Raw genomic sequence first — 25,335 nt, forward strand, 5'->3', positions numbered from 1 at the left:
GACACCACGCTGGTAGGAGCTCTGAGGCTTTTTTTCCCCTTGTTTTGCTTTGTTCTGTTTTGTTTTGCTTTATTTCTTTGTTATATTTTTCTTTTTGCAGCTTGGAAGCCCCTTCTCACTAGGCTGTACTGCATGGCTTAGGAGCCACTCCCCCAATCTTTGCTGCCGCGTAGGTGGGATCCCCGGGGGCATTTCTTTCTCTTTTTTTTCCCCCCTTTCTTTTATTTTCTCCTTTCTCTCTCTTCTTCACTTTCTATCTTTCTCCACTTCTCAGTTCTCATCTCTCTACACTTATCTTCTTTTCCTGTCACCTGAATACTTGTCGCTATGTGACATCTATATCCCATCTAGCCAGGCTACACTGCACGGCTAGGGAGCCACTTCTCCAGTCTTAGCAGTACCACCAGTGGAACTCTGGGACTCCAGGGGGTTTTCTTTTCTTTTCCAAATTTTTACCTAGTTTTCTTTTTTTTTCCTGCTTTTTTTTTCCTTTTTACTTTTCTCCATTTCTCATCTATCTACTCCAATGGCAAGCTCCCTTAGCACTTCTTTTTTCTTTGTTTGCTTGCTTGTTTTTGGCTCCTGTTTCTCTCTCCTCTCTCTCTTTTTCTCATGCCTCTATTAGCTCCACACATCACAACCTCCTTCCCTCTTTCCTGCCTACATGCAGCATTCACTGAGCATCATACCCCCGAGAAGCCCAGGTATGGCCTACTGGAACCTGCCCAGCACTGATTCCTGGCCCGCCCTATTGGCCCTAGTATGTGCCATAAACAACCCATCCCAGCCCCTCCCCTTCAGTTGGATCTGCCCTGCCACACCATAGCTGAAAGACTGGCCCTGCCTGTTGGACAAGGAGGTTAAAAGTACTGTGATTACACACAAGGAAACAACAAAGAATGCATACCCTGCCTACTCAGACATAACCAAATAAAATGAAAAAGTAGGATGAAACAAACAAATCTACAATCAAGAAATGAAGAAAATAACTACTGAATGTCCTGAAGACGGCAGACAATATCAAAACAGAAAAACAGGATAGGATGGTTCCAGTAGGTGTTCAAAATAAAACACCAGATGACCTTCCAGTAGAAGAAAAGCCAGTAGAACTACCTGATTGGGAATTCAAATCTCTAATATTTAGAGTAACATAAGAATTGAAGCAAAAAGCAGACAAAAATGAGAAAAAAATCAACAAATGTATGGAAAAGGCAGACAAATTCATGGAAAATACAGACAAAAAAAAATGGAACAATTCAGGAAAATAATACAGGAACAAAACACCAAAACAAATTCACAACTAGAAATCATTCAAAAACAACAATTAGAAATCCAAAAGATAAGCAACAAGATTTCAGAAACGAACAGTGTCATAGAAGGGCTAAGGAGCAGGTGTGAAATGATGGAAGACAGAATCAGCAAAATTGAAGACAATTGCTTGGATACAACTCTGAGGAAAAACCAGAAAAAAGAATGAAGAAACCCTGAAAATTGTGTGGGATACAATCAAAAGCAAAAATTAGTAAGTGATCAGAGTTCCAGAACAGGGAGAGAAAATGGAAAACACAGAGAGGATCACTGAAGAATTGCTGACAGAAAATTTCCATAATACCATGAATGATGAAAAGCTGACCATCCAAGAAGCTCAACGAATTCAATATAGGATAGACCCCAAAAGAAAAACACCAAGGCATATCATCATCACACTCGCTAAAACCAAAGACAAAGAAAAAATCCTGCAAGCAGCTCAAGAAAAAAAAACGTCACGTACAGAGGAGAAACAATAAGACTAAGCTCTGATTATTCAGCAGAAACCATGCAGGCAAGAAAGCAATGGGACGACAAACATAAAACCTTGGAAGAAAAAAATTGCCAACCAAGAATAATATATCCTGCAAAACTTTTGTTCCAACATGATGGTGAAATTAGGACATTTTTGGTTTTTACATATTCCCTTAATTTCTGTTTATCTAAAAAAAAAATTAAAAAAATAAGATAAAAAAGATAAACAGAAATTAAGGAAATATGTAAAAACCAAACCAAATTTACAAGAATTATTAAAGGGAGTCCGAATTGGTCTGAGAACAAACAACATAAGACCACAGCCTAAATCTAGGATGCAAGATTGTACCAGCCAGATACCAACCTAGGAAATGAACTCTCAAGGCCTATCCAAAACCAAAACAACTGCAACAGGGAACCAGAAAGGTTAATCTTAAATGATAACAATGTCAGAAAATAAAAAAAGGGAAAAAATAGTATAGATATGGAACTTTCTAATAGAGAGGAAGGCAAGGCGATATCAAGTAATAATAGACTGGTTCAAACCAAGGAAGATAAGGGTAAATTTCAAGGTAACCACAAAGAAAGTTAACAAACCTAGTCATCAAAATAAAGAAGAAAAACATAAAGTCTCAATAAAAATAAAATCTACAGAAACAAAAGAAATCCACAAACAAAAGGAACTCTGCACAGGAGAGTAAAAGGAACAAAGAAAATGTTAGCATCACAAAAAAAAATCACTACAAAATGACAGCAATAAACTCACACTTATCAATAATTACACTGAATGTAAATGGACTAAATACATCCAGAGTGACAGAATGGATTTAAAAAACAGGATCCATCAATATGCTGTCTACAAGAGACATACCTTAGAAACAAAGACGTAAATTTATTAAAAATCAAAGGATGGAAAAAAAAATCAAGCAAATAACTACCAAAAAAGAGCAGGATTGGCAATGCTAATACTGTTTGATTCAGCAACCCCGCTCCTAGGAATACATCCTAGAGAAATAAGAGTCATCACACGAATAGATGTATGCACACCCATGTTCAATGCAACATCGTTTAGAACAGCAAAAGGATGGAAACAAACTAGATGCCCATTAACAGATGAATGGATAAACAAGCTATGGTACATATGCACAATGGAGTACTACACAATAATAAAGAGCAATGACGCATCTGTCAAGAATCTCATGACATTAACGAATCTGGAGGGCATTATGCTGAGTTCATAAGTCAATCACAAAAGGGCAAATATTGTATGAGCTCAGTACTATAAAACTCATGAAAAAGTTTACACACAAAAAGAAACAATCTTTGATGTTTATGAGGGGGGGTGGGGATGGAAAAACTAAATAGATAATAGATAAGTGGTAGCTTTGGTGAAGGGTAGGACAGTACACAATACTGGGCGAGCCAGCACAACTTGTCCAAGGCAAGGTCATATAAGCTCCACAGACACATTCAAACTCCCTGAGGGACTGAATTACTGGGCCAAGGGCAGTGGAGACCATGGTCTTGGGGAACATCTAACTCAATTGGCACAACATATTTCTAAAGAAAATGTTCTATTCTACTTTGGTGAGTAGTGTCTGGGGTCTTAAAAGCCTGAAAGTGCCCATCTAGGATATTCCACTGGTGTCACCCCTTCAGAAACAAGGAATAATGAAGAAAACTAAAGATACAAGGGAAAGATTAGTCCAAAGAACTAATGGGCCATATCTACCACGCCTCCACCAGACAGAGTCCAGTACAACTAGATGGTGCCTGGCTACCGCTACTGACTACTCAGACAAGGATCACAATAAAGGGTCCCAGACAGATTTGGAGAAAATTGTAGAACAAAATTCTAACTCAAAAAGAAAGACCAGACTTGCTGGCCTGACAGAGACTGTAGAAACCCCGAGAGTATGGCCCCCGGACACCCTTTCAGCTTAGTAATGAGGTCACTCCTGAGGTTCACACTTCAGCAAAGATTGAACAGTCCCATGGAACAAAACAAGACTAATGGGGCACACCAGCCTGCCCTGGGGCAGGGACTGGAAGGTAGGCGGGAACGGGAAAGTTGGTAATAGAGAACCCAGGGTTGAGAAGGGAGAGTGTTGACATGTTACAAGGTTGTTAACCAATGTCATACACCAACATGTGTACTGTTTTGATGATAAACTAGTTTATTCTCTAAACCTTCATCTAAAGTTCAATTAAAAAAAAAGTACAAGATGGAACATCTTGTTACAGAAAGTAAGAAAATGCTCAAAGAATGATGGGTGCATGTTAAAAGACACAGAAGTCAGCTTGAAGGAGTTCTCACTGGCTAAATCTGGTAAAATTCAAGGATCAAAATAAATAATGATTGTAATAGATTATAACTCCTTGAATGAAATAGGAAGCACAAGTCACTGTGATACAAAAAGTAAACGGTTGAACAGTAGGTTCTTCCTTACTGCAGAATTCCAAATAAAAAAGAATGAATGATGGAATTAGAAAATGTACCATTTTGCAATCATTTTGGTTTTTGTTAGTTGCCATTGTGTTGGCTCTGATTCATAAAGATCTTATACGTAACAGAACAAAATGTTGCCAAGTCCTGCACCATCTTCCTGACCACTGGTATGCTTGAGCCCATTGTTATGACTATTCTGTAATCCATCTCACTGAGGGTTTCCCTTATTCTCGTTGACCCTCTACTTTACCAAACATGATTAGTCTTTCCTGGTGATGTGTCCAAAGTAAGCAAACATCATAGTAATAATAAGTACAGGCAAGAAACATCAAAGGGTGCTGAAACTACTGGGCAAAAGTGGGATGAGGGCTGGGAATTTGCAGAGTATCAAAGTATGCCTTCAGAAAATCTTTAATAATAATGAGAAAAGTAAACTTTAGAGTAGGAAAACCCGGCAGATACCACTTCAACTGAGTGATCAAAGTCATCACCACCAGTAATGAGATAATCAGCATCTGTGCCACCTGGTAGGAAGCAATGAGTAGAACACAGTGACCCATCTATAATATTCCAGCCACAAATGTATAACCTGGTCTTCTCTTGAGGAAACATTTATCATGAGGACAAATACACATGTGGGTTAATGGTACAAAAAGACTGTTCTGTAGTCTTCAAAAATATCCAGGTCACGAAAGTCAAGGAAAGACTGAGGAATTCTTTTGACCAGAGAATCATACAACTGAGTGCAACTCATAACTGTGGGTTGGATCATTTTACTATTAAGGACATAATTGGGGCAATGGTTGAAAACTGAATGAACAAAGACTATGCAGGAATTCTTAGGAAAAAAATTTTTTTTTTTTCTCTAAGAAAGCCCGGCCCTTATCTTCTTATTCTGGACTTGATTTTTTTTTTTTTTTCATTTGATGTCCATGTTTTACCTGTTCTGCTATGTAGGATGGGGGAACCTGCATTCATGTACCCAGTGAACTGGTATCCAAGGCATTCCTCAGAGAGGGACAAAGGAAATCCACCACACAGAACTCAACAAACTGGATGGGAAGAAAATGACCACCTCACATTCCAGAACATTACCAGAAAGTTCAAAACTGTTAAAAATACTCAACTAAAATTCATTCATTTTCTTTAGGTCCAAATATTGGAGTAAATAGTGTAAACTCAAAAACTCTTTCCTGTCAAGTCAATTCTGACTCACAGCGACCCTATAGTATAGAGTAAAAGTGCCCCATAGGGTTTCCAAGGCTGTAATCTTTATGGGCGCATGTTGCCACATCTTCCTCTGAGGAATGTATTGCAGTTTAAAATGAAATCTGTTTTCTAGCCACAGAGCCAGAAAGTTAATTGGCAGGCCCGCCTCACCTACTGTAAAATCATCAGGCATAACACAGAGGAACAAAGAAAGAAGCACTCGTGGTGCTATAACAGCCAAGTTAAGCTTGAATCAATAGAAGACACAAGAAAACAAAATCAATACTTGCCAAGTTTGAAGAGACAAAACTGGTTAAGACAGACATTTTATAGATTATAGCACATGAAAGTTTTTTAAAAGCACTTAATCTTTTTCCATTTTCATGTATCTTTCTCGAGCATATCCAAATATACTACAGTACAATGCTTTGTTAAATCCTATACCTGAAACAGAAAATATAGTTCAAATATTTTGCCTAGGGCAGACAACTTCCTTTTTTGTATCTGTGTATGTGAGGCAAAGAGTGAGAAAGAGAGAGATAAATGAGAACTAATTAATCAATACTTATCTAGCACCTATTGTGTCCAAAGCATGTACTAAAACTATGATGTGGGGATTATTGCAAGAAATTGGAGAACTATGTATAAAATTCATACTTTTCAGACATGTGAAAGAGCATTATATCTCAGAAAAAGTAACAAACCAGGTTGGGGGGAGACCTGGTGGCACAGTGGTTAAAAGTGTGACTGCTAAACAAAAGGTCAGCAGTTTGAATCCACCAACCGATCCTCGGAACCCCTATGGGACAGTTCTACTGTGTTCTATAGAGTTGCTATGAGTTGGAATTGACTTGACAGCAACGGGTTTGGTTTTTCTTGTTTTGAGATTGGGGGAAACCAGTTTTTATATGAAACCATAATTTTAAAAAATTAAAGGATAAAGTGAAGATGGTAAACTAATAACACATTATGTAACAAATCTAAACACCAGTTCAAGAAATTCTCCACAACACAAAGGGTAAAGATCAAGAGTCAGACCTTTTGAATGGAAATATAAGACACAAGTGTGTGGCTACAGCATCCCCTTCAGTCCAAGCTCCAGGAGGGAAACAGGAAAGAAAAGAGGGACACAGGAGGGAGAAAAGAACGGCAGGCAGGAAGGAAGGAAAATTAGTAAGAAGAATACTGAAAATTCTTATTTGCATACACTATGTTGTTATAGGGTCGCTGTGAGTTGAAATCGACTCGATGGCAATGGGTTTTTTTGTTTGTTTGTTTATGCTGTTGTTCAGTGTGGTTAAGTCAGCTCATAGCAACCCCAGAACTAACTAAACACTACCCAGTCATGCGCCATCCTCACAATCATTGCTACTGGTACATTAGTTTGGCAAACACCTGGCTCAACAGGTCTGAGTGATGAACAGTAGAAAGGTAAAAGCTGGTGATTCCTAAAGGCACACCCTTTCCTTGACCAGGAAGCTCCCTGTAATGTTGCCCCCCAGATGCTGTTGTTGTTGTTGCTAGGTGCCATCAAGATGGTTCCGACTCAGCAACCCTATGTACAACAGAACAAAACAATGCCCGGTCGTAGACAATCCTCATGATCATTGCTATGTTTGAGCCCATTGTTGCAGCCTCTGTGTCCATCCATCTTGTTGAGGATCTCCCACTTTTTCACTGACTGTCTAATTTACCATACATGATGTCCTTTTCGAGGGACTGACCCCTCCTAATAACACACTCAAAGTACTTGAGACAAAGTCTCACAATCTTTGCTTCTAAAGAGCAACCTGGCTGTACTTTTTCCAAAACAGATGTGTTCCTTTTTCTGGCAGTCCAGGGTATATTCAATATTCTTTGCCAACACCATAATTCGAATTCTTCTTTGGTCTTCCTTATGCATTGTCCAGATTTCACATGCATATGAGGCAATTGGAAATACCATGGGAAAAAATGGGCAAAGGATATGAACATACACTTCACCGGAGAAGACATTCAGACAGCTAACAGATGCATGAAGATATGCTCAGGATCATTAGCCATTAAAAAAAAAAAACCCGCTGCCATTAGAGAAATGCAAATCAAACTACAATGAGATACCATCTCACCCCAACAAGGCTGCCACTAATCCAAAAAACACAAAACAATAAATGTTGAAGAGGTTGTGGAGAGGCTGGAACACTTACACACTGCTGGTGGGAATGTAAAATGGCACAACCACTTTGGAAATCAATTTGGCACTTCCTTAAAAATCTAGAAAGAGAAGTACCATATGATACAGCAATCCCACTCCCTGAAATATATCCTAGAGAAATAAGAGCCATCACACAAATAGATACATGCACACATGTGTTCATTGCACCACTGTTAACAATAGCAAAAAGATGGAAATAACCTAGGTGCCCATCAACAGACGAATGGATAAACAAATTATGGTATATACACACAACGGACTACTATGCAACGATAAAGAACAATGATGAATCCATGAAATATCTCACAACATGAATGAATCTGGAGGGCATTATGCTGAGTGAAATTAGTTGCAAAAGGAAAATATTGTACGAGACCACTATTATAAGACCTCAAGAAAAGTTTTAAACACAGAAGAAAACATTCTCTGATGGTTATGCGGGTGAGGAGAGGAATTCACTAACTAGATAGTAGACAAGAATCGTCTTAGGTGAACGGAATGACAACATGCAATACAGAGGAAGTGAGCACAACTGCACTAAACCAAAAGCTAAGAAGTTCCCTGAACACAACCAAACACTTTGAAGGGCAGAATAGCTGGGACTGGGATCTGGGGACCACGGTTTCAGGGGACATCGAGGCCAATTGACACAACAAAGTTTATTAAGAAAATGTTCTGCATCCCACTTTGGTGAGTGGTGTCTGGGGTCTTAAAAACTTCCGAGCAGCTATCTAAAACGCATCATCTGATCTCAACCCACTTGGAGAAAAGGAGAACTGAGAACACCAAAGACACAAGTAAAATATTAGCCCAAGAGAAAAAAGGACCACATAAACCAGAGATTCCATCAGCCTGAGACCAGTAGATCTAGATGGTGCCTGGCTACCACCAATGACCACCTTGACAGGGAACACAGCAGAGAGTCCCTAACAGAGTGGGAGAAAAGTGTGGAGCAGAGCTCAAATTCATATAAAAAGACCAGAATTAATGGTCTGAATGAGACTGGAGGAACCCCCAAAGCCATAGCCCCTGGACACTCTTGTTAACCCAGAACTAAAATCATTCCGGAAGCCCACTCTTCAGGCATAGATTAGACTGGACTATAAAACATAAAATAATACTCGTGAAGAGTGTGCTTCTTAGTCCAAGCACATACACAAGACCAAATGGCAGCTCCTGTCCAGAGGCAGGATGAGAAGGCAGAAAGGGACAGGAGCTGGTTGGATGGACACGGGAAACCCATGTATGTAGGGATTGCAACCACTGTCACATAAAAATTTTTTTTTAAAGTGTATAAATTTTGTATGAGAAATTAACTTGAGCTGTAAACTTTCCCCTAAAAGACAATAAAAAAAGAAGAAAATACCATGGCTTGGGTCAGATGCACCTTAGACCTCAAAGTGACATCTTTGCTATTTAACACTTTAAAGAGGTCTTTTGCAGCAGCTTTGCCCAATGCAACACTCATTTGATTTCTTGACTGCTGCTTCCATGTGCGTTCATTGTGAATTCAAGTAAAATGATATCCTTGACAACTTCAATGCTTTCTCAGTTTACTGAAGTTTTACCCCATGTTTATTTCTAAGAGTTTTAATATTTTAGTTTTTATATTTTGATCATTGATGTCTGTTTGAGTTATTTTTTGTATATGGTGTGAGGTATGGGTCCAACTTCTTTCTTTTGCATGTGGAGGTCCAGTTATCCTGGTACCATTTGCTGAAGAGACTATTCTTTTCCCTCATTGAATAAACTTGAAGCCCTTGTTCAAAGCAATTAATTTTTAATAGAAGTTTTTTTTTTTTCCCTTTTATCATTTTTATGGTTAGTCTAAAAAATACCTGGCAATTTTTCTGTGTTAGTGAAAAGCTAAGGCCAACAAATAGAAATTTCTTATACCTAGATCAAAATCTATCAAACATTGGTTGGATAACCTCTTTCCATAGATATTTTACAAGAGATTTATCAAATGGTTAGAATTTGAATTAACTGATGGATTTCTAACTGTGCTTCTCAGGGGCCTTTATTACCTGAGATTCCTTTTCCTGCCACAAGACAGACTATAGAATGGGATCCAGTCTCTCCAGCTTCTCTTTCAATAGCTTACCCTGAATGTAAGAATATGATGTCTTCACTTTGGGACTTTGTTGAAAACTGCTGGTGAGAAGCAAGTCAGGGAAACCAAGAGTAAAAGTGTGTTGGAGACAAAGACTCTGAAATCCCATAAAGTAATTATAGCTATTATTGCTGGTCTGAAGTTTTTTTTTTTTTTTTTTTTTTTTTTTTTAATAGACCTAAAGAACATCCCAAGGAATTCCTGTTCTCTTTATTTCCTTGGAAACCCTGGTGGTGTAGAGGTTAAGTGCTACGGCTGCTAACCAAAGAGTTGGCAGTTCAAATTCCCCAGGTGCTCCTTGGAAACTCTGTGTGGCAGTTCTACTCTGTCCTAGAGGTTCACCACGAGTCGGAATCAACTCAACGACACTGGGTTTGGTTTTTTTGGTTTCTATTTCCTTAGATTGAAATTTCTTATACTTTGCCTCTTCTTCAGATCTCAGTCAGTTCTAATATAGGTTCCAAAAGCCACTTCATTCTTGCAGACTCTCCATGCAAACACCTGACTTCAAGCAAAGCTGGACAAGAAACGTAGAGGGACTGTCAGCCCCTGTACACCCCTACTCCCAGCAAGGCAGTTCACCTCCAGATATTTCCTCTTTGGCCTGATAACAGGGAGCAGTACTATGAGTTATCCAAATGAGCTATCTCAGGAGAATGATTTCTGCCTTTTGATATGAAAGCTTTAAGAAATAATTCTAATTCAATAAGAATTTACTTGTCTTGCCTGTTAACTAATAAGTAAAAATTTGCAAAAACTGTAATAGGAACTGAAGTCACATTGCTTTATGTTTCTTACTGATTCCTGTAGCTCTTATGCTGAAAATGCATATCCCAGAGTTAGTTGTTAGTTGCCGCTGAAATTGCTCTGACTCATGGTCACCTCATGTATCACAGAACAGAGTGTTGCCTGGTCCTGAATCATCTTTTTGTTGGTGTTTTTGAGTCCATTTTTGTGGCTACTGTGTCAATCCATATCACTGAGAGTTTTCCTCGACTTTGTTGGCCCTCTACTTTATCCAAAATCATATCCTTTCCAGTGATTGGTCACTCCTTATAACATGTCCAAAGTAAGTAAGTTGAAGTCTCAGACAGTATTCTCTTATCTCTAGAGTTTTTATTGGCTAATTTTTGGAATTCAATCTCCAGGCCTTTCTTGCTAATTTGCCTTAGTCTGGAAGCTCCACTGAAACTTGTCCACCATGGGTGACCCTGCTGGTATTTGAAATACTGGTGGCATAGCTTCTAGCACCATAGCAACATGCAAGCCACTGCAGTATGACAAACTGACATACCGGTAGTGGAACTTCATAACATGTTGCAAGAATAAACAGTGTTTTTGGAAAGGAGTTTTACTGTCAGTTTATCAAGGAAGCTTTGTTATTATTTCATGTTGGATTTACTTGCTGACAACTATTACTTCATTTTCAAAGAGTTCTCTAATTTGTAAAATAAAGGAATTAAGTTAAAAAAAATCAAAGCATTCAATACTTTCTAATCAGAAAAAAAATTCTCCCAATTTTACCTTTTTCTTCCCCCTCTTGGATATGCTGAATTTAATTGGACACAGTCACTCTAACAAGCTTTCAGCAACTTTTAATATGATTTCTTGTTTTATATTAAGTTACAGTAGTAGTTTCTTACTGATAAAAAATAAATTTCCACTGAATTTAAATTAGTGGTACACAAGGTAAGCAGTCTGATTTCAAAGGTCATGAGAATTTTCTCTGGTGTACTAGTAAAAAAAAAAAATTTTTTTTCCACATACATGGTATATAATTAAATTTAAGAAAAATATAATGATTTTATCATCTTTCCCCAAATAGATTTATATAGCCTAGTCTGTTATTATCATTTTTTTTTTCCCCTCACCACTAGGTGAGTCTTTGGTTCATCTCTATGAGAATCTTAAGAGGTGTGGGTTAAAGTCTAGATTCTTGGGCCAGTCACTCGACGAAGTGAATGAGAATCTACAGAAAGTAGCACCCAGGATTCTGAATTTTTAGTAAGCTTCCTGGATAGTCCTTCAGCACACCAATCACCAATGTGGAATTCAATCTACAGGACCCTAATTTTAAAGGATAAAGAATATTCTTTCAAAAACATACATTGTTATTTATTTAACAGCTCTCCTACAATTGAACATTTATATTGTTTGTAGTATTTTTCCATCTTAGCTTATTGATTTGATGGACATTATTGTTTATATACATATTACGTCTATTATCTCCAAAAGTATACTCAAAACTAAAATTAATCAAAAGCAAATGAAAACAAACAACAAATATTTCTCACAAGTGTGATGAATGGATAATATATTTAATACATAAATGGTTCGTACAAATAAAGAAAACCATAAACATCCCAATGGAAAATCAGACAAAAAGCTTGAATATCCAGTATACTGAAGACCTCCCTCCTGAATCCTGGATTCATTTGACATCTCTTCGTGTCTAATGAGCATCTCAAACTTCAGTCTTATCTACTAACTCTAACTTCCACCCTCTCATGAGGTGGAAGCTCAACCATCATCCACTGTTTACTCCTACATGTTCTCTGAAAGTCCTCCTTAATTCCCTTTTCTCTAATACTGATCATTTAATTTATTAAAACACCCTCTGAGTCCACTTCCAAAGTCAATTTTGAATCTGTCAGCTTTCTTCTTTCTCCAGTGTCACCAGTAGTCTTTAACTGTTTACCACTTTTCCACCTTGTGCTCTTTGAATCCTTCCTCCGCTCCACAGCCAGAGTGCTCTTTCTAAAATTTATATCAGAGCATGTCATCCTCGGGGGAAACTGTCCCACCTCCTCCCCATAGTTCTTGGAGAAGGGAAAGAGTCCTCATCAGGACTGACAGCACTTGGTGTCACCTGGCCCCATCACCTTCACCCTTCCACTTCCCCACTCCCTCCAAGACATGAATGTCTTCTCTTTTTCTTAGGCACTTTAAGCACTGTCTACATCTGAGCCTTTGTACCTGCTCCCTCTGACCGTCACCCACTCTACCCAGTTCTCCCCATTGCTGGATGCTTCCATTTTCAGGTTTCAACTTCAGATGATCTCCTCTGAGAGACCTACTGTGAGCACTCTCCTTCTACATCCAACTTGTCTAGTCACTCCCTCCCTCTTCAGTGGTTAATTTTCCTCATGGCATTTACCTCAGCCTACAATTAGTAGGCAAACCTGTTTAATTCCACCACTCATCTCTCAGTTTGTCATACTGTGGTGGCTTGCATTTTGCTGTGATGCTGGAAGCTATGCCAATGGTATTTCAAATACCAGCAGGGTCGCCTAGGGTGGACAGATTTCAGCAGAGCTTCTAGACTAAGACAGACTGGGAAGAAGAACCTGGCAATCTACTTCTGAATAAAATGCCCAGTGAAAACCTTATGAATAGCAGCAGAACATTGCCTGATATAGTGCCAAAAGATGAGACTTATGTTGGAAGGCACTCAAAATACTGCTAGGGAAGAGCTGCCTTCTCAAAATAGAATCAGCGTTATTGACGTGGATGGAGTCAAGCTTTCAGAGCCTTCATTTGCTGATATGGCGGGACTCAATATTAGAAGAAACAGCTGCGAACATATATTAATAATTGGAATGAGGAATATATGAAGTATGAATCAAGGAAAATTGGATGTTGTCCAAAATGAAATGCAAGGCTTGAAGATTGATATCCTAGGCATTACTGAGCTGAAGTGAGCTGGTATTGGCCATTTTGAACTGGAGAATAATATGGCCCATGATGCCAGAAACAACAAATTGAAGAGGAACAGGATCATATTCATTGTCAAAAAGAACATTTCAAGATCTATCCTGAAATACAACCCTGTCAGTGATAAAATAATATCTGTACGCCTACAAAGAAGACTTAATTGAGCTCAAGAGGAACCAGTATATGGGTCAAGAGACAATCGTTGGGACAGAACAACGGGATACTGCATGGTTTAAAGTCAAGAAAGGTGTGTGTCATGGTTGTATCCTTTCACCATACCTATTCAATCTGTATGTTGAGCAAATAATGTGAAAAGCTGGACTATATGAAGAACAATGGGGCATCAAGATGAGAGGAAGACTCATTAACAACCTGCGTTACGCAGATGACACAACTTTGCTTGCTGAATGTGAAGAGGACTTGAAGCACTTACTAATGAAGATCAAAGACCACAGCCTTCAGTATGGATTGCACCTCAACATAAAGAAAACAAAAATCCTCACAACTGGACCAATAAGCAACATCATGATAAGCGGAGAAAAGATTGACGTTGTCAAGGATTTCATTTTACTTGGATCCACAATCAACACCCACAGAAGCAGCAGTCAAGAAATAAAAAGACACATTGTATTGGGCAAATCTGCTGCAAAGGACCTCTTTAAAGTGTTGAAAAGCAAAGACGTCACCTTGAAGACTAAGGTGCGCCTGACCCCAGCCATGGTATTTTCAATCACATCATATGCGTGTGAAAACTGGACAAAGAAAAAAAGACTGAGGAATTGATGCCTTTGAATTGTGGCATTAGCAAAGAACACTGACTATACCAGAGTCTGCCAAAAGAATGAACAAATCTGTCTTAGAAGAAGTACAACTAGAATGCTCCTTAGACCAAGGATGGCGAGATTACATCTCACATACTTTGTCAGAAGGGCTCAGTCCCTGGAGAAGGACATGATGCTTGGTAAAGTACAGAGCCAGTGGAAAAGAGGAAGACCTTCAACGAGATGGACTGACACAGTGGCTACAACAATGGGCTCAAGCATAACAACAATTGTAAGGATGGCGCAGGACCAGGGCAGTGTTTCATTCTGTGGTACATAGGGTCGCTATGAGTTGGAACCAACTCAACAGCACTTAACAACAAGAAGAAGGAAGACCAGTTAATATAATATTATTCAAATTTATGCACCAAACACTATTGCCAAAGACAAAGAAATTGAAGATGTTTACCCACTTCTGCAGTCTGAAATTGATCAAACATGCAATGACTGATAATTACTGGTGACTGGAATGCAAGAGTTGTAAGCAAAGAAAAAGGACCAGTAGTCGGAAAATATGGCCTTGGTGATAGAAACAACACGGGAGATCGCATGGCAGAATTTTGCGACACCAACAACTTATTCATTGGAAGTGCTTTTTTCAACAATATAAACAATGACTATACATGCAGACCTTGCTGGATGGAATACACAGGGATCAAATCGACTGCATGTGTGGAAAGAGAAGACAGAGAAACTCAATATCATCAGTCTGAACAAGGCCAGGGGCCGCTGCCCAAAAAGACCATCAATTGCTCATATGTAAGTTCAAAATGAAGCTGAAGAAAATTTAAACAAGCCCATGAGAGCCAAAGTACAACCTTGAATATATCCCAATTGAATTTAGAGACCATTTGAAAAATAGATTTGATACATTGAACACTAATGACCGAAGACAAGACAAGTTGTGGGATGATGCCGAGGACATCATACATGAAGAAAGCAAAAGATCATTAAAAAAAGAGAAAAGAAAAAGACCAAAATGAATGTCAGAAGAGACTCTGAAACTTGCTTTTGAATGTAGAGTAGCTAAAGCTAAAGGAAAAAATCATGAAGTAAAAGAGCTGAACAGAAGATTTCAAATGGTAGCTCAAGAAGACAAAGCAAAGTATTGTAATGAAATGTGCAAAGATCAGGAGTTAAAAAACCAAAAGAGAAGAACACAGCTGACCTCTTTCAAGCTGATACAACTGAAGAAAAAATTCAAGACTTCAAGTCATAATACTGAAGAATTTTATGGGCAAAAAATTGAACAACTCAAAAAGTATTAAAAGCAGATGGAAAGAATACACGGAGTCACTGTACCAAAAAGAATTGGCTGACATTCAACCATTTCAAGAGGTAGCATACGACCAAGAACCAATGGTGCTGAAGGAAGAAATCCAAGCTGCACTGAAGGTGCGCTTAACTGTGTACTTGTTGAACATAGAATAAGAGGCAGTTGTTTGAAATGAACAAGTGGATACAAAAAAAGTGGATACAGCATGGTTTAAAATCAGAAAAGGTGCGTATCAGGGTTGTATCCTTTCTCCATACTTATTCTATTTTTATGCTGAGCAAACAATTTGAGAAGCTGAGCTATATGAAAAGAAAGCAGCATCAGGATTGGAGGGAGATTCATTAACAACTTTTGATATGCAGATGACACAAACTTGTTTGCTGAAAGCAAAGAGGATTTGATGCACTTACTGATGAATGTCAAAGACTATAGTCTTCAGGATGGATTACGCCTTAACATAAAGAAAATAAAAATCCTCACAAATGTACCGATAAGCAACATCACAACAAATGTAGAAGTTGTCAAGGTTTTCATTTTACTTATATCTACAGTCAATGACCATGGGAACAGCAGTCAAGAAATCAAATGACATTGCTTTTGTGGAAGACTTCTTGAAAGTGTTAAAAAGCAAAGATGTCACCTTGAGGACTAAGTGGCGCCTGTCTCAAGCTATAGTATTTTCAACTCCCCGCATGTGAAAGCTGGATAAAGAATAAGGAAATGAATAAAGAAGACATACACTATAGTAAACCTCTCCCTAAGTGTGCATTTTTCCTTGAGGTAATATTTATTGGACATATAAAGCATTATGTTTGACAAAACATTTAAAAGCTAAACATCCATCCAGGAAATAAAGACCCACCTCACCTTTTTTTTTTTTCTGTGATGTCTAAATTCATAACACACACAAGCCAAGCATTCTACAAAATTTCACTATACCCGATGATGAAAATTAAAAGGATTCCTGAAGTTTCTTACTTTATTAGCAACAGAAAAAATGCCACTTGCATAAAAGTAGCACTTGTTCTTTCTGCCAAAAATATATTTAATTATAAATAAATATGTGTGTGTGTGTGTGTGTGTGTGTAAACACTCATTTCTATTTTGACTCATAGATTCCACAGGGTCTTCTCCACCACTCTGAAAGCCCAATGAGCTGATGAACATGTTCAGTTTATCCATACATGACATCATATAACTAGTAAATGACCTGATTAGCCTGATTAACAATTAAAGAGAGACACTAAAATAACAAGCCTGTATTTTGTTGGCAATAACCTCTCCTTTCAATCCAAAGGAAATTATTTTATTTTTCCTTTCCAAGTGGCTCAGGATGGTGAAATAACTCTCAAAAGAAACACCTCTTTACACCTGCAGGGAAATTGTGATTCGTCCCAGCTGGAAGCTCCCAACTATCCAAACTACTAGACTTCAGGCTAATATTTCGACTCGTTATCCACACTTCAGAAGACAGTGACAACTGGTGTCTGACAAATCTGCATGCAACACAGCACTTTAATTTGCTGCAGGCACTGTGACCCCACATCCCTAGAGAATTACAAAGCTTTCTTCGCTCTCACAACCAAGGGAGGTAGGGCATGGGGAATTCACTGTGGCATCTACGTTGGCACAAGGAAGATGTTACTTGACAAAAGTCCCTGGAGGAAAGGTGCCTTTTGCTGGAGCACAGATGTTACCAAAGTTATTACAACAATTTTAGCACACCTGACTTAATAAGAGTCACTACCATTTTTGACTGCTTTGTTCTAGGCATTTGTCTATTATTAAGTGATTTATCCAAATTCTTAGAGCTTGTGAAGGACAAAGAAAGATTTGAATCTAGAGAAGCCTGGGACAAAAGTTCATGCCCTTTCCACTATAATGTGCTATTCCCATAAGCTAGACACATCTTTGGAAATGACCTGCAGAGCATTTAGGAAACATTTATTAAACACTAGGGCCAAGAAGGTGCTTGGTGCTACCAAGTAGAGGTAAGTGGAGGTGAATGGAGAACAGATGGACTAACGGTACTCAGCTTCTGTGGAAGAGGCACAGATGACACACAGTAGCAGTTTTAAGAAGTGTCAGGAAGGAAACCTACCCAGTGCAGCGAGAGAGGATGGGGGACTGAACTGAATCGAGACAGGAGAATCAGGGACTGCCTTTCTACGGAGAGGACATTCATGCCAAGACTTGAAGAATGAAAGTAGAAAATAGGAAGCCAAAGCAGAAGATACCTGCAACCCTGCATTCTTTGGCTCTAGACAAAGCTCATATCCATTGTTTATGCATATTAGGTAGTTCTTTGTTCGTCTCTGTGCACCCCAACTTGCACTATTAAAAAGGATGGGGCAAAAAAAAAAAAAAAAGGATGGGGCAAGGGTTGTGGGAATTGGTGTATTCCCTCTGTCCATGGTGGTTGATGGAAAACAGAGCATCATCCATAAGGCACAGTCACATTTACAGAACTCAGCTCACTCTCAGAAAACTAGGTTCAAACTCTGTCGTTGATAAGCTATGCAATTTTGGGTTAAAAGGTAGTTTATTTGAGCCTCAGTTTTTGAAACCTTAAGATAGAAATAATGATAAGTTATAGAGTTGTGGGAATCAAAAAAATTACATATTAAAGTGTTGTATAATGTTATAATTTTTTTTTAATGTTTTACAACATTTTATGACCATTTACTCCTGACAAAAGTTGTAATGGCAGCTATCTACTGTGGTACTACACTGATTTACCACACAAGTTTGGCTTTCCTCTCTCCTATCATTAAATCAGTGATATGCATTCAGCCCCAAATCTATTCCAAAAAAAAGGTAAATGTTCAGATTCTTAATTCTTTAAAGTTTGTACATATCAACCTTTTAATATTATTGTTTCAGATGTTTGGTGTCAACTATTAATTTAAAAAATGATCAGGCACTATTAAGTTATTGTTAGCTGCCACTGAGACAATTCTGACTCATGATGCCCCATACATGTCAGAGTAGAACCGCTCCATAGGGTTTTCACGGCGGTGATTTTGGAAGCAGATCGCCCGACATGTCTTCTGAGACACCTCTGGGTGGGTTTAAACCACAAAACTTTCAGCTAGTAGTCAAGTTCTTCCACTTGCAACAGCCAGGGACTATACACAACACATGCGCACACACATGCACACACACACACTTGCACACACATATATGTAGACATATACATATTTTTTTCTTTGAAGAACAATAGTCACCTGTCAAGCATATTAAATTCAGTTATTGGCTTACTCTGTGCCTGACACCAAGCAGAACTTGAAAACAAATAAAACCGTACTCTTCCTTATTTCCCCTTCCACATTGTCTTTAGCCACATCTCTTAATTAATGTAAAATGGCAGAGAAACCATATATCATGAAAGAATGCTGAAGTAACCCCATTACCTCCTCTAATGTGGTGTCTGAAATCCCATAGCCCGTCAGATGAAGATGGTGTAGATTCTGGTCCAGAGCCTGAAAGAGCCCTTTGAAGCTGGCCTTGTCTGCGTCATTTGGAAGAGCATATGCAAGCTCATTCCCACTGCTTGCTTTGAGAGCTGCCTGGGGAATATAGATCTGTATCAAAGATGTAACACGGGCTATGTCCTTCAGATCGTGGATCTCCAGAACAGAAGGCTATAAAAAAAGAGAGAGAAAAAAAAAAAAAAGTAAGGAATATAAATCCAAATATGCATCAGTTGATTTCATATATATCCATAAGCAAATTATTTTTGAAATTTCATTTCAAAGCAGAAAAATCAGGAAATATCATTTAAGTGACAGGTATTTCAATGATACATTGTATTTCTTCCTTTTTTAGTATAAATTTATGGTGATAAACCTGTTGAGTCCAAATCCACATCCCCTCTGTGGTTACTGGGCATATTATGCCTGGGAGCTCTAGAATCCTGAGGTGCTGAGGACCCCTGCAAGAGTCATGAGAAGACTCTGTGCCTAATACCTGGACCACCAGGATACGGGACTGATACTTTCTGAAAGGGAGGCAGGGATTCCCAACCACGGAAGAACTATTATGGATTGAATTGTGCCCCCAAAATATGTGGTGAAATCCTAACTCCTGTACCTGTAAGCAAGACCCTGTTGAGAAATAAGGGTTTTCTTTTGTTATGTTAATGATATCATAGCAGAGTAGGGTGGGTCCTAAATCGAATCACTTCTGAGTTATAAAAAGAGGAGAATGCACACAGAGACACACACAGGAGTACCAGGAAGACAGATGATGGAGACAGATGCACTTATGAGGACCTCTGGCAGCTCCAAGAAGCTGAAATAGACAAGGAAGGACCTGCCCCTACAGCCACACTGTGAATTTGGACTTCTAGCCTCCTGAACTGTGAGAAAATAAATTCCTTTTTTTTAAGTCACTTAGCTACAGTATCTTTTGTTATGGCAACATTAAGTAAGTGCGACAGAAGCCATCTCAAGAAGGCAAGATAAACTCACCCTAAATTAGAGAGGAAACAAATAGGAGCCTCTGCTCTGGACTCAAGCATAGGCTTGGCAAGGGCCAGCAGGGGTCAGATACACAGAGGTGTCCCATAAACCCGTCCCACAAATTCCTTGACAAAAGAGGGCTGCTGTTAAGACCATCGAGAATGGAGTGATTTTTCCATGTCCACACCCACTGAGATCCAAATCAAGAACCACCACTGTCTTTCCCCAGTTGACACAGGCAATGCTAACTATAATTGGGGCCTAGATTTCATCCTCCAGGTCCCAGCTCCATTTGCTCTAGCCCTTCACTGCTTTGCTTCTGGATTACGGTAATTTTGTTGTAGTTGTTTGTTTTGTTTATTGTGATAAGTATGTGTGTGTACATATATATATATACGTAAATATATACACATATATGGAAATCCTGGTAGCATAGTGGTTAAGAGCTATGTCTCTCTCTCTCTCTATATATATATAAATATATTTTTTTATATATATAGAAACTCTGGTGGTGTAGTGGTTAAGAGCTATGGCTGTTAACCAAAAGGTCAGCAGTTTGAATCCACCAGGCCCTCCTTGGAAACCCTATGGGGCAGTTGTACTCTGTCCTCTAGAGTCACTATGAGTCAGGATCGACTAGACAGCAACAGGTTTTTATATATTTATATATATATACAAATATATATTTGCCATTTCAACAGTTTTGCAGGTACAACTTAGTATCATTAATTATATTCATCATATTGTATAACCATCACTAATATCTGTTTCCAAGTTTTCCCATCACTCTTAACAGAAGCTCAGTGTCCTAAGCAATGACTTAGGACACTAGTAAACTGTGGTCTCTATACATTTGCCTATTCTAGGTATTACATCTAAGTGTGATAATACATTTGTCCTTTTGTGACTGACTTATTTCACTCCCCATAATGTTTTCAAGGTGCATCCACATCACAGCATGTATCAAGACTTCGCTTCTCTTTATGATAGACTACTACTCCATCGTATTATGTAACACATTTCGTTTATGTTTGGTAAAGTTTTTATACAGGCTTTGCCTATCCTGAGTATCATTGCCAAAAAAAAATATTTCTAGAATATCTAAGTCATGAAACTTCCTAGCCCAGACACTCACAGAAGTTCCTATTACCTTTCTGACATTCAAAATGCCTCCTTGGTTTCCCAAAGGCTACTTCATCCTGCCCAGCACTGTCTGGGGCTTATTTTGGCATGTAGCCTTTTGTGTGAAGGGGATGTGGTAGTTCATTGGCAGGATGCTCACCTTCCAGGGAGGAGATGGAGGTTCGATTCCCACCCAATGTACCTCATGCCTAGTTACCATGCATCTGTCAGTGGAGGTTTGTATGCTGCTATGACGTTAAACAAGGTTCAGTGTAGCTCCCGGACCGAGATGGACTAGGAAGAAAGGCCAGTGGACGTACTTCTGAAAATCAGTCAACGGAAACCCTATGGATTGTAATGGTCTGATCTGCAACCAATCACGGAAATGGCGAAGGACCAGACAGAGTTTTGTTCTATTGTGCGTGGGGTAGCTGTGAGTTGGGATGGACTCAACAGCAGCTAACAACAACAACAATAGGCCTTCACACATAGAAGGGCTCTTCGTAGATTAGGAGTCCTTTTCCATCCACCCATGACACTTCAAGCCCTGTGTTCAGGGCCCCCCACAAAACTCTAAAGACCATTACACTGCTCTTCCTTCCCTGGCCACCCAAAAACATTTGCAAAGAGTCCTCCACCTTTCTGGAACTTGACTCCATTCCACTTACACTACAGTCATCATACTTTGTTTGTTGGTATCTTGGGTACTTCTTTGCCTCCACTTGTATTGAGATTACAAGCACTTGTGTGCAGAAACCATGTGTCCCTTTCTTTTTTTTTTTTTTTACTTTTCCAGAGACTCATTGCAGTGCGAGGTACATGGAAAATTCAGAATAAATATTTGTTAAATTTATTTGAATTTGATTTAATATGTAAAACACTATTATTGCATAATGATCACAACCTAGTCCTTATGTCACAAACAGGAAGGGGACTTTCCAAATGTAACTAAGTCTTGCTTGAAATCCCTGCATTTCGTACCTGCCTGGTGAGTGTCAGGCTGAGCCCCTGGCCATAAGCCTCCTTCAGGCAGAAGGCAGGGTGGCAGCACCTGAGCTGCCCGTGCTGCAGGATGGCCACTTGGTCGCTGAGCACTTCCGCCTCATCCAGGTGGTGCGTTGTGAAGATGATGGTGCGACCTGCGTCTCAACAAAAGGGAGCATCAGAACCAACACAACAAAGGCCCCAGGAACAGCACGGTGGTTCTTTCTTAGAAAAAATTGAAATGACCCTTTGAGAACTGACTTGGTCAAGGCCACTCAGCAAATCAAAAGCCCTGAAACTCTTCTGTTATTACCCCCTTGCCTTCACTACTGGAGCCCTGGCAGTGGTGTAAACCGTTAAGCGCTCGACTACTAACTGAAAGGTTGGTGGTTCCGACTTTACCCAGAGGTGCTTCCGAAGAAAGGCCTGGTGATCTACTTCCACAAAATTAAAAACCAACCAAACCCGTTGCCGTCGAGTCAATTCTGACCCATAGTGACCCTACAAGACAGGGTAGAACTGCCCCCATAGAAATTCCGAGGAGCACCTGGTAGATTCGAACTGCTGACCTTTTGGTTAGCAGCCATGGAACTTACCCACTACACCATCAGGGTTTCCTCCATGAGATCACAGCCAGGAAAATCTCATGAAACACAGTTCTGCTCTGCACACAAAGGGTCGCCACGAGTCAGAACCAGCTCAATGGCCAACGACTTTCATTACTGTCATTTGTTTCATTTCACTATTGTTTTCTACAAATCCTCCACCCTCCTCACAAACCAAAGGGGGAACTCTGACATGCACGAAGGCAGCAACTGAGGCAGAAAACACTGAATTACTGATCCTGACTGACTTCGTCTTTAAGACTCAAAGGTAGACCATTAAGTAGATGTACAGAATTTTTTTTTTTAATGTTGCTTTAGGTGAAAGCTTACAGCTGAAGTTAAATTTCTCACACAAAAATTTATACACATATTCTTTTGTGACATTATTTGCCATCCCCACAATGTGACAGCACACTCCCCCTCTCCAGCCCGGGTTCCCTGTTTCCATTCAACCAGTTCCTGTCCCTTCCTGCCTTCTCATCCTGCTTTTGGACAGGAGCTGCTGATTTGGCTCATATATCTAATTATACTAAGAAGCACATTCCTCACATGTTCTGTTTGTTTGTTTATTTTTTAAAGAAATAATGGACAGTACGTCTTTCTCTCTACTATGATACTCAAGTCTTCTGATTCCTCTGCTTGCGTACTTCAGGAGAAGGCTATATTCTGTGCATGTAGCTACTACGTAAGAAAATCAAATAACCATCTTAAAGCAGAGGTTAATTATAGAAAAGATCTCTGAAAATGGTCATTGGAAGAGCAGAGGCCAGAGAAGGTTAAAGATATTTGCATAAGGTTTATTTTAGTTATGTAATAGGAAGATATTACTACTTTTAGCATCTACACTCACTGTTCGCTTAAATTGAGCCCAAGCCTAACAACAGGATAGAAATAAACACGACTGATTGATTCTTATCTCAAAAGAAAATTGCCAAAGAGAAGAAGTTGAACACATATGTAACTGTACTCCATTTTAATATTCTTTTATTGTACTTCAGATGAAGGTTTACAAAACAAACTAGTTTCTCATTAAACAGTTAGTGCACATATTGTTTTATGATATTGGTTAACAACCCCACAACATGTCAACACTCCCTTCTCAACCTTGTGTTCCCTATTACCAACTTTCCTGTCCCCTCTTGCCCTCTAGTCCTTGCCACTGGGCTGGTGTGCCCCTTTAGTCTCGTTTTGTTTTATGGGCCTGTCTAATATTTTTGATAAAGGAGAAAGATTCAAAGACTTGGACTGTTCAATCCGTAAGAAAAAAAAAAAAAGATGCATCCAGAAAGAAACCATAAAATATAGACCTAAAAGCAACAGTCAGGTTCACAGCTACTAGATCTTGCAAAAGATGTGCCCCAAGACCAAAGCATCCTCCTTTGAGGCTAAAACAATACACTTAGTCCCTAAACTGGGATTAGAGAAGTTTAGGTATAGTGACTACTGCATCCTGCAATTCAGTTGATACATCCCCCTACAATAACGTAGTCTAAAAAAATAAATAAATAAAAGCCAACCGAAATTGAAATCCTTATTTAGACTAGCTCTACAGATTCATAATGGTTTATTACTGCACATAAGGAAACTCAGGACACACCCCAAACCTCAAAGGGCAAATACTGCTTTGTTCTGCCCCAAACGTTGCTTTACTGTTTCTTCTCTCCATTCAGATAGTGTTATTCTACCCCTCTTCCTCCACAAGCTGTGCTTCCCTCCTTCACTTTTTCTTGTCTATAATAATAACAACAATGGTGATGATGATTATAACAATGAGCTGTAACTGACTGAGAACCTCAATGGGATATTGAGCTATAGACTTTCATATATTTGTTGTTTTTGTGTGCCATTGAGTTGATTCCGACTCATAGCACCTCTAAAGGACAGAGTAAAACTGCCCCAGAGTGCTTCCAAGGCTGTAATCTTTAGGGAAGCAGGTTGCCACATCTTCCTCCCACAGAGTGGCTGATGGGTTTGAATCACCTACCTTTTGGTTAGCAGTCAAGCCTTTAACCACCGCACTACCAGGGGTTGCTCTTTCTCTCTCTATATATCTATATACACGTACATACATATACACATACATATGTATGTATACACACACATTTACTCCTTGCAAAATCCGATGAGATGATAAAATTGTCTCCATTTTTCAAGTGAGAAAACTGAAGCTCAGAGAAATGTGATAATTTCTTCTGGGTTACACAGGAAGGGCTAGAGCAAGAGTATACGAAGCAGTGCGTCAATTCATTTGCTATGTGCTAATTTCCTCTGGTAGCTTCTGCTCCCTTATTTATCCTTAAAAGGGAGGCATAAAATTACCAGTATCCGTGCCCTATTAAGAGCTCAGCACTGCACACCACCAAGCTAGCAACACGCAGATGAAGTTCCGGGTAGATGGATTCCCCAGTGCACTGGTCTTCAGAGGGAAGAATCTCTTTCTACTCAGCGGGGAACATTTGTTTTTGCACAGCCTTTAGATCTATTTTACAAAGATCTTTCACAGTTACCTGGAGGTTTGGGGATGTTTCCAAAAATGGCTATATGTTTTGATTCTTGAAGACACTTTTTTCTTTTAACAGTACCTAGCTAATCTGCTTACATCC

The 25,335-nt window shown here is 39.1% G+C and overlaps 1 protein-coding gene across 1 annotated transcript in view; it reads right to left on the minus strand.

Annotated features, from left to right (window-relative positions):
- ABCA13 (ATP binding cassette subfamily A member 13) overlaps positions 1–25,335 on the minus strand; it is a 572,876-nt gene that overhangs the window by 243,062 nt on the left and 304,479 nt on the right. Inside the window, 2 exon segments of the mRNA XM_064290236.1 lie at positions 18,972–19,202; positions 22,125–22,282. Coding sequence (XP_064146306.1) covers positions 18,972–19,202; positions 22,125–22,282 — 389 coding nt within the window.

Source organism: Loxodonta africana, chromosome 8 (assembly GCF_030014295.1).
Source record: "Loxodonta africana isolate mLoxAfr1 chromosome 8, mLoxAfr1.hap2, whole genome shotgun sequence".
NCBI lineage: Eukaryota > Metazoa > Chordata > Mammalia > Proboscidea > Elephantidae > Loxodonta > Loxodonta africana.